Source organism: Nannospalax galili, unplaced genomic scaffold (genome assembly GCF_000622305.1).
Source record: "Nannospalax galili isolate Female #2095 unplaced genomic scaffold, S.galili_v1.0 scaffold390, whole genome shotgun sequence".
NCBI lineage: Eukaryota > Metazoa > Chordata > Mammalia > Rodentia > Spalacidae > Nannospalax > Nannospalax galili.
Genome location: NW_008330777.1, coordinates 6,523,781 through 6,534,731, shown reverse-complemented (window position 1 = coordinate 6,534,731; position 10,951 = coordinate 6,523,781). Strand labels below are relative to the sequence as shown.

Below are 10,951 nucleotides of genomic sequence, written 5' to 3'. Positions count from 1 at the left end.
TAAGGCTCAAAATCAACACCCGAAGAAGCCCTAATCACCACATGAACACATGGAGATTAAACAACACACTCCTGAATGATGAATGGGTCAAAAGAGAAATTAAGAAAGAAATAAAAGTATTCCTGGAATTAAATGAAAAGGACCATACAACACAACAAAACCTCTGGGACACATTGAAAGCAGTCCTTAGAGGAAAGTTTATAACTGTAAGTGCCTACATTAAAAAATCAGAAAGAACACAAATAAATGACTTAACAGTGCAACTCAAGACATGTGAAAAGCAACAACAAATGAAACCCAAACCCAGCAGACAAGAAGAAATAACAAAAATCACAGCAGAAATGAATGAAATCAAAACAAACAAAACAATACAATCAATGAATTCAAGAGGTGGTTCTTTGAAAAGATAAACAAGGGTGACAGAGTGCTAGTCCAGTTAACCAAAAGAAAGAAAAAGCACCTCCAAAGCAAGAAAATCAGAGATGAAAGGGGAAACATCACAACAGACAACAGAAAGATACAGAACATTATAAGGGAATACGTTAAAAACCTATGTGCTACTAAATTTGAAAACCTAAAAGAAATGGACGGATATCTAAAGGCATGGGAACCACCAAAACTAAACCAAGAAGAGATTAACAGCTTAAACAGACCCATAACAAGAAATTGAAACTGTTAATACAAAACCTCCAGACTGAAAAAAGCCCAGGAACAGATGGATTTACAGCAGAATTCTATCACAAATTTAAAGAAGATCTACATCATTTAAAGAGGATCTACATCCAATACTACTTAATTTATTCAAAAAGGTAGAAACAGAGGGAGAATTTCCAAATTCCTTCTTTGAAGCCAGCATCACTCTAATACCAAAGCCAGGTAAAAATACAACCAAAAAAGAAAACTATAGACCCACATCCTTACTGAACATAGATGCAAAAATTCTCAACAAAATACTTGCAAATCACATACAGACACATATCAAAAAAATCATCCACCATGATCATGTTGGCTTTATTCCAGAGTTGCAGAGATGGTTCAATATATGTAGGTCAATAAACGCCATAAATCACATGATGGTTCAATATACGTAAGTCAATAAACATCATAAATCACATAAATGGGCTCAAAGACAAGAACCACATGGTCATCTCAATAGATGCAGAGAATACCTTTGACAAAATTCAACATGCATTTATGTCCAAGGTCCTAGAGGGAATTGGACTGGAGGGAACATACCTCAGCATAATTAAAGCCATATATAACAAACCCACAGTCAACATCATTCTAAATGGAGAAAAACTGGAAGCATTCCCATTGAAATCAGGAACCAGACAAGGCTGCCCACTATCCCCACTTCTCTTTAACATAGTACTTGAAACTCTTGCAAGAGCAATAAGACAAGAGCAGGAAATTAAAAGAGTAATAACTGGAAAAGAAGAGATCAAATTATCCCTTTTTGCAGATGATATATTATATCTAAGTGACACCAAAAATTCCACCAGAAAACTCCTAGGAATTACTAACACATTCAGTAAAGTGGCAGGTTCTCCCTCATATGTGGATCCTAGAACCAAATCCTGATAAGTGAGTATGTATGCGACGTAACTTCAGGAACCAGGATAATGGAAAGGAACCAGGGAGGTAAAGGAAAAGACAGAACCTGAAAGAGAACAGTAGGAAACAGGCATTATTAAGGGAGATATGAATAAAAAATGGATTAGTTTAAGGGAGGGGGGAGGGAAGGGTATACAAGGAACCCAGACGATAAAGGGAAAGAAAGAGCTCAAGAGAGGTAGGACCATTGGAGAAGGGTATTAGTAAGGGAGAAAGGGGGAAGATGGGGTCGCCTTAATTGGGGAAACCATGAGGGAGGGGTTAGAGAATGTGAGATATAAATAATGCCTAGCTAGTTTTAAAAAACCAGAGGGAACCATATTAGTCTAACAACCTACTGACAAATTATACATAGCAGATCAAGAAATATATGTCTAGGTAAGGTTTATCTGAGTACAAATGGTCTTTGACCAAGATTTATCTACATGACACACAGTAATTAAAAGTACCAGACTGGTGGAACTAACCTTCTTGGGTGTTTAACAGACATACTTTGAGGCCTATAATAATTTGGTCAGAGGGACATAAAGGATAGGTTTTGCTCCTTGCCCTCCTAGGTGAACTAGTTCCAGGGAACTATGAGCATCTCCCAAAATGGCCTGTAATTGTGGTGGGTTACCTGTCCTCTTGATCAAGGAGGGTGAGGAAACCCCACGAAATGGACTTGAACCAGTGTCCAGTCTACAAAGAGGAGGGTCAACACAGAAGAAATATTTCCCCCATGCTTCAAAGTGATGCCAGCCACAGTGGAGCAGGACCTTTGACTTATCTTCACATAGGTGGAACTGGTAAAAGAAAGGAGCCAGGGACTCCTCCCAAGCCCATGCGACCCCTGAGGAACAGATCCTCAAACGACCTTAAAAGTAAAAATAAATTGGTGTATCCGGGCCAAGTGTATGGCCTTAAACATCCAAAAGGAAAGTATAACCAAAGATTAAAGGGGCCAATATAATTTTTTAAGATTCCATATGTACAGCTAAAGGCTACATACCAAGCAACAATGCCAGATAGGAGATACCATCTTTTGAGTTGTTGGCCAGGGTGAACAAAGGGACTCCCAGATAGTAACCCAGCACAGAATTGGGAAAATAAACAGCAGACCTCAATCTTATCTAAAGGAATATTGACAACTGATTGCTGCTGGATGAGGAACAGCTGACCTTCCTAAAACAAAGACCTCTAGATAGGCTGACTAGATTCACCAGATGGACAAGTAGTGGGGAACGGCTGGGGGTGCGACAACACAGTAGACAGTAGCAGAGATAACTGAGTATAAGGGTTCTAGTGGGGGGAGGGAGGCTATGTGAGGGTGCCATCTGGGAAGTGCGTGTATAGTTGAATAAGATGGTTTGGGATGTTCTGTGTGATACACACACACACACACACACACACACACAAAATCAACAAACTAAAAAAATTGTATTATATTTGAGGTGGAAGCATAAAAATTTACAACATGTTAATTAGTAGAAGTGATAAACATTACCACTGAAATCTATCCGATGACTCTATAGACATACACAGGCACCAAGTATCTGAGTGCAACTGACTATGACTAGTAATAATCAGATACAAACAGATTAGAGACACATGCACCAACCTCTCAGTGTTAGTAGCAAAAACAATGAGTCTTTCTGTAAGAAACAGTATATTTTAAAATGAAATGGAGATCCCCTGAACCTGGAGTTACAGGCAGTTGTTAGCCACCATGTGGGTGCTAGGATTTGAGCTGGGGTCCTCTGCCAAGAGCAATCAATGCTCTTAATAGTTGAGCCATCTCTCCAGTCCCAGGGGGCTTACATCTTTAGAATAGTTTTTCTTACCTAAATATGATTCCTTTTAATACTTCCTCAATATTTTTTTTCATGTTATTGTTTTCCATATATATATACACACACATACACATTGTGGGCATGTGGGTAGGTGTATATGTATATGTCTTTTAGACAAAGTCTCCCTATATAGTCCAGGCTGGCCTTGAACTTTTGATTCTCTTTTTTGGGTGGGATTATTTATAGTTCCTGTTACTGAATTCCTTATGAATTCTGGTTAATAGCCCATCTCAGATGTAAGCTTAGAAATCTCCTCCCCATATACGGATCATCTCAACTTTCTATCTGTTGTAATTTTTTAAAAACTTAGAACCAGTTTGCCCATGTTTTTGGAGTTATACTAAAAAATTCATTGCCTAGACTCATGCCAAGGACGTTCCTTCTACATTTTCTTATTGTAGTTTTACATTTAAGTCTTACATGTACATCTTTATTTCCTCTTTTGATTGTGTGTATAGTGAAGGACAAGGCACTAATTGCATCTTCTGCATTTGTATATTTGGCTGTCCCAACAGTAGTTACTGGAGACTATTATTTTCCCCTACTGTGTGTTCTTAGTACCTTTGTCAAAAAAGACCAACTGATCACAAATGTATGAACCTATTTCCAGGCACTGGAAAGTTAAGTTCCATTGGTTTAAATGTCTGTTTATGCCAGTACTATGCTATTTTAATTACTATAGCTTTGCAGTATGTTTTAAAGTCAAGTAGTATGATGCTTCCAATCTGGTTCTTTTTATTCAAGATTGCTATTTGATGAATTTGCCTACTTTTCTGTGATGTTTTCTCATTTACTAATCTGTAAGTTATAAACTTTGTATTTTTAAAGTGGTAAGACTCCAATCTCAAATAGCTAATTTAAATCACTATTTCTGCCATACATGAAGCAACACAGGATCATACAATGCTGTCATTTAACTCCAGCATATGCATATGGTCTCAGTATTTGCTATAATTTTCAAAGACTTCACTAAGGTGCCAGTGCGGCTACTGTTTCACAGGTACTGCTTGCTTAAATTCATGCCCGTGACTACTGATTACTGTGCTTTACTATTTTATGCATTCATATGTATGAGTTCATTTTCTGCATTCTGAGGTATATTCTTTGTGCAGTTCTGCTGAGGCTAAACTCTCTTAAACCTTATGACTTGAAAATATATATTACCCATATCCTTATAAAAGAGATTTATTGACTATATATTTAAGTCTAAGGCACAGCATTCCACTGTCTCTGGGTTTCCCTTGTCACCTTCAAAAGTCAGTTCAGTTGTTATTCCTGAAATAAGCCGCTCCTGCTCAACAACTTCCAGACCTCAGGCTGCTTTTAACATCTTTCTCTCTGATTGGCCCTTAGTGCTGAGTTTAAATGTAAGTCTCTTTTCATCGAATTTGTTTGGGTTTGGCTGGCGTAGCTTAGATGTTTAAATTAGTCTCTTTGGTCACTCGTGAAAAATCATCAATTATTTCCTTTTAAACATTGTCTTTTCTAATTTTATTATTTTCCTTTGTATGCCCAAAGACACTAACATCGAATATCTTCACATTTTCCATATCCTTGGTTTCACTGACTTCATTCTGGGTAACTCCTCTGTATGGGACTTCTGCTTCACTCTCTCTTCTGCATTATATACTGCATTTCATTTCATCTGATTATTTTTAGATAGGTTTGATTGTTATTGTGTAGTCACATACTTTTATTGCTTTTTCCCTTTGTGAAATCCTTTTATGACTATGAAAATCTCTACTTTTTATTTTATACATGCATATTTACACCTGATACTTTGGTGACTACCTGAACCTGTTGTTGGCTGTTTTACTGACTCATGAAGTCTATCTCCTGAAGTAATTTTGAGGTCTTCCAACTTGATGGCATGTTGTTTGGTATTTAATCTCTGGATGTATTTCAAGGTATATCACTCTACAGTTATTTGTGCCACTTTCTATCAGAAACAATCTGATTGAAATAAATTCTGCATTACAATTTTCAGATCATAGGCGATATTCCTTTTTGGACAAGTTTTTAATGATGAAGGCTGAGGTTATAAATTTACAGGAAAAGAGTTGTCCTTTATTTTAAAGTATATTAAGCATCTTTATCTTCTTCTGTGGAATGGCTTCATTACTTGTTCACCCTTAAATGACAACTTTTTTTTCTACACTTCTTTGAATAATTTTATAAATCTATTTTATGTGTATGAGTGTTATGTTTGCATGTATGTAAGGACACTCCTGTTGTCTGGTGCCTATGGAGGTCAGAAGAAGCCATCAGATCTCCTGGAATGAAGTTTCAGACAGTTGTTAGCTGCCATGTGGGTGCTGGGATTTGAACCCAGGTCCTCTGGAAGAACAGTCAGTGCTCTTAATCACTAAATCATCTCTCCAGCCCATTATAACCTTTTGTTGTCTTCTTGGTGAGTGAATTTCTTGTTAAACAACTCATTATTAGGTAGCAGGATTTATGCCCCACTACTCCAAACCCTGGACATCAGAGGAAAGAAAAATGAAAGGTCATTAGGATCATAGATGCGTCAGGAAAGGCTACAGAGTTCAGCACTGCCTCCCCTCACCCCCAACTCTTGAATTCCTATAATCACTTGATTCTGGTCTTTGAGAATTCCTTTCTTTTTTTCAGCTCAGTAATGCATTAATTTTTAAAAATGTATTTTATTTGGTACTTTATTATTAGCTATTTACCCTACAATATTGCTAGAAACAAAACTCTTTGGTAGGGTTGACATTTTAATTTAGAATTCCTTTTCTTAGCAAATTCATGAAGGACAAATAGTAGGTACAAAATAAATATCGTTAGAGTTGGTTCTGTGTAACTGCCTGAAGTAATTATGCAATTCACAGCTATTCAGTTTTAATTTCTCTGCAATAATACCAGGAACCTGCAGCATTTTTCGAAGCATAAGGACAAGAGCGACAGAATATAGGAATAAAACTGCCACCAATACTTAAAACTGAATCATGAACAGTGTTCAGTGTACTGTAGAGCTCATTTTCTCATCAACCACCTCCTCTCCACATCCTCTTCGCAGACGCTCATATTTCCAAATCAAACATATTTTAAAGGAAGGGCTCATGCTGAAAGAACTCAGGGGCCCAAACCTGAGTACTAGAGGAGAATGCTGGCGAAAGCACTGAGTCTGGTATTAGGTTAGGTATGCCTGCATACCCCTCATTGTATGTTGCACTACTAGGTCATATAACTTTCTGAGTACTTACTAAGTCAGCTGCATTGAATCTCTTCATTTTCTTGCTGTTCTTGAAAACTTTCATTCTAACAATATGTAAGGGCCTCTCTTTTTCTCTCTTTCTTCCCCCTGTCCGGCACATTCATCAATCTACCCATTCAACCAGCATTTAAAAGGTGGATTTGGTCCCATGACATAAAATAGTCTAACACAAATACCATCTTTTGGATAATATCAGATAACGAATGCAGAGCTATAGGATAGTGAAAATGGCCAACACTAAAGCTGTTGTAGTCTTCGTCCCTAGTGTCCTCAATTCTGCTCTAAAACTGTATTTCAAACATTTTAGGATTGAACTAAATATTTCAGTTTGGACTAGTCAATAAACAGCTTTTCTGAATATGCCTGGGTATTGAGCTGTTTATTCCTGAGCTCTGGGCTTATTCAGACTGACGTCATTTCTTGACTAGTGCTGAGGATTGGATGTCCTTTTTGACCTCCAAGTTTTCATAAACAGAAAGATGGTACCCATCGTGATACCTATGAGAGTGAAACAATACAACTATGCTGTTTTGAGTTGAAGCCAGTCATATTTGTTATGTACTGATTCCCTGACCATAAATATTTTGTTTCAATGTACATAATGCAGTTTGCTCTAACTGAACATTTTAAGATAATTTAAGATCACAGGAAGTTATGAGAAATAACAGACATTAGTATACCCTTTATCTGGTTTCCCATCATGTCTCAGCATGGTAACATAGCAGATCCTGATACTGACACAGTCAAAATACAAAATTTCCATTATCTCAAAGATCACTTATTTTTGATCACTTATCGCAGCACCCAGTAGTATCTTGCAATTTCTATAATTTTGTCATTTCAACAACATATAGAAGTGGATTAATCTTTTCCCCCACACTTTGCCCTGTTGTGGGTGAGGGACTGAACCAAGGGCCTTGTGTATGCTAGCAAAACGCTCTTATCCCACAGCTACATGTTCACCCCAAGAACATGAATAAGCAGAATCATATGACCTCTTATGACTGGCTTTTTTTTCACCCAGTATAATTCTCTAGAGATTTATCCAGGTTGTTGTATGTATCAATGTTCCATTGTTTTACTGCTAAGTAACATTCTCTTATATGAACTATCAAAGTTTAACTACATATCGAGTGAGGGATATCTGGATTCCTTCAGTTTTGGCACCTAGGAATAATGTTGCTATACACATCCGAGTCCGTTACTAGCGATACTCAAGGCGGCTAGTGGAGTTGGTCCTTGTTTCTGCTAGGATCCCATGTGATCTCCACTGATCAGAGAAGTAGCGGAGTTGCTGTTGGACAATAGTCCAAGCCCTGATTCTCTTCTAGGCTGTCTTTGGTGAAAGAAAAAGAAAGCAATTACTGTTGCACAGCTGCGCAGGGAATGAAGCTACTCATGTGGTCTCTACAATGTGAAGGCAGTAGTGATAGGATACTTCTTAGCACATGGGGGGGGTTGGAGTGCCAGTTTTCTATTCAGTCTTAACTGATAATACTCCATCAAGGGGCTGTCAGAAGCCTAGACTTTCACTTGGCCTTTGTAAGCATGAGGCCTTAGGTTTTTCTGTGGTTTTTGGCTATAGTTTAGAAGATTTGTCTGTATGTTTTTTTCTGAGGCTTTCCGTTTTCTGGTCCGTTGCTTGTAGAGAAGGCTACAATAATTTAGGATTTTTATTTGTCTCTGGCCATTGGTGTTTCTGAATTGCTACCTTTTTAAAGCAACAATTCTGGACTATGTGAAATAAAAAGAAAACCCAGGGAATAATGTGTTGTTTGGGTGGATCCTGAGACCCTTAGGCAATCTGCCTTATCAACTATCTTTTCATTCTCTTATGTTTAACATATAATTTTCAAGGGTTTTTTGTTGTACTTATCAAGAATAACAGAAAAAAGTACATCTATTCCATTTTCTATTACTGTAAGTATCTGCAGTACAGCTATAGCTGCTTGAAACTTTTCTCTGGCTCTCCTAAGGGCCAATCTCTCTTAACTGTGGTTTGTCCTGAATTTTGATCATGTTGTCTAGTTTCATCACATGGCTGGTTATTTTGAATTATTTGCTAGATGCCGTATACAGCAAACTGTAGTGATCATTTGAGGTCTATATTTATCTTTGTCCAGACAGGATTTGCTTCTTGCAGACAGCTACCAGAATCTGAAGTGCTTCTACCACAGCCTGAGATGATTTGAAGTAGGCTCTCCTCTTTTTTATGACTACTATATTTCTAGTTCATTCTTACTCTCCAAGTGGGAATCATTAGGGACCTAACTACGAGTGGCTCACCTGGCTACTCTCAAGTTTTCATCCTAACACCATCAATTCTTTTACTAACTAAAACTGCTGTGCTCACTTTTTCTTGTCTTCTATTGACTGGCAGAGAGTTTTCCATCAGAAAACTGGTAAATACTACTGGGCAGTTAGGATGAACATTCAGATGAGGAAACTGAAGCTCAGAAGAATGTAACATAATAAAAGATACTAAGGAGGAGAATTTAGAGGAAAAACAATTAGTAACATAGTGAAATGTGGGTGAAAAATCAATGAGGCTCTAGTGTGAAAGAAAATACTAATTCTCTTCTGGGAAATCACAAAGACCTGAATTTTTAAGTGAGAAGGAGATTTAGAAAGAATGGAAACAAATTTAAGAAGTCATTAAGAGAACAATGAGTATATTTACAAATTCACTGAAAGTCTTAAAAGTCCAAGCTGTCAGTTTTTGAGTAGATATGAAATTCCACAATTTTATAACTATGGTTTTCAACAAAGGATGAGCTCAAGAGAAGGACTTGGTTTTCAGGAGAACATAAGAATTTCTTTTTAGACATTTTAAAGACTGGAAAATATATGGAAAAGAGATCATACATTTAGGTAGTTATCTAAATATAAATACTAGTTGTAACCAACATTCTATATAGGCATTTTTATGTAGTATATTCTGTCAATAAATGATCTTTTTTTCTTACCAAGCAATAGTTAATCAAGTCCCTCTATTTCTGTTAAAACACGAATATTGTTTTGAGAAGCTGAAAATCACCTTAATTAAATTTAACCAGTAATCCTATTATCCTAAACAGCTATAAAATCCTAAAATTAGGATCAGACATTCCTAAAATCTGTCAAGATTGCAAGTATATGCTTGAATCTACAGAAGTTGTTAAATTAGTATTATGGGAAAATTTCTCCTATTCTTTATTTCTCTATATAAGCAATGAATTTTAGAGGAAAACAGAAAAAATAACAATAAACATACGCAGGGCTACTATACTACCAATAGAGACCACAATGGTTGTTTATGATGGACACGTTTTAGTCTCAGTTATATCATACAGTTGTAAAATATAACACAAATGACACTCAAATGGCAATATATTCATAAATTACTAATATAAAACCTTTTAATATTTCAAAAGTTCTACTCTATGGGGCTAGAGAGAGATGGCTCAGTGGTTAAGAGCACTATTTGCTTTTTCAGAGGACCTGGATTTGGTTCCCAGCACCTACATGGCAGCTAATCATCATCCATAACTGCAGTTCCAGGGGATCTGACATTCTCTTCAGACCTCTATGGGCACTGCACAACAGGGGTGCACTTTCATGCAAGCAAAATATTCATACACATAAAATAATAAATAAAAAGTTCTACTATATGATTTAAATATTACTTTAGCATTACAATAATATTTCAAGAAAAAGATTCATCAAAAACTCAAATTAGGGGGCTAGGGAGATGGTTCAGCAGTTAAAAGCCCTGGCTGCTCTTGCAGAGGCTCCGGGTTTGAATCCCAGCACCCACATGGAGGCTAACAACCATCTGTAACTCCAATTACAGGAGATCCAATGCCCTTTTCTGACCTCTGCAAGCATTGCATGACATGGGTGCATGTACACATATGCAGGCAAAACACTTATACATAAAATAAAAATAATGAATAAAATACAAAGTAGTACTGACTAACCTAATACAGCTGTTGCATATTTGTTACATAGCTCAAATACAAAGTCTTAAAAAAAAATTAAGTTATATTTTATAAATTCACCCAAGCACTAAATATTAAGTTCTCTAACAATAACTTATTTATGGTTTGTTTGTTTGGTTGGTTGGTTGGTTGCTAAGGATTGAACTGAGGGTACTGGGCAAACATGCAAATAAAATTTTCATACCATTTGGCGATGCCATAATAATCTTTAATAATATTCTGAAGAACAGCACGATAGAAGAGTGATTCGGTAGGCAGCTGAAAAAAATGAAGATACACATATGAGA

The 10,951-nt window shown here is 36.7% G+C and overlaps 1 protein-coding gene across 2 annotated transcripts in view; it reads right to left on the bottom strand.

The window, feature by feature from the left end:
- Mettl25 (methyltransferase like 25) overlaps nucleotides 1–10,951 on the bottom strand; it is a 119,321-nt gene that overhangs the window by 54,223 nt on the left and 54,147 nt on the right. For both annotated transcript variants that reach the window (XM_008852320.3, XM_029555726.1), the window contains one exon: nucleotides 10,849–10,922. In XM_008852320.3, the coding sequence (XP_008850542.1) occupies nucleotides 10,849–10,922 (74 nt within the window). The remainder of the gene's footprint in view (nucleotides 1–10,848; nucleotides 10,923–10,951) is intronic.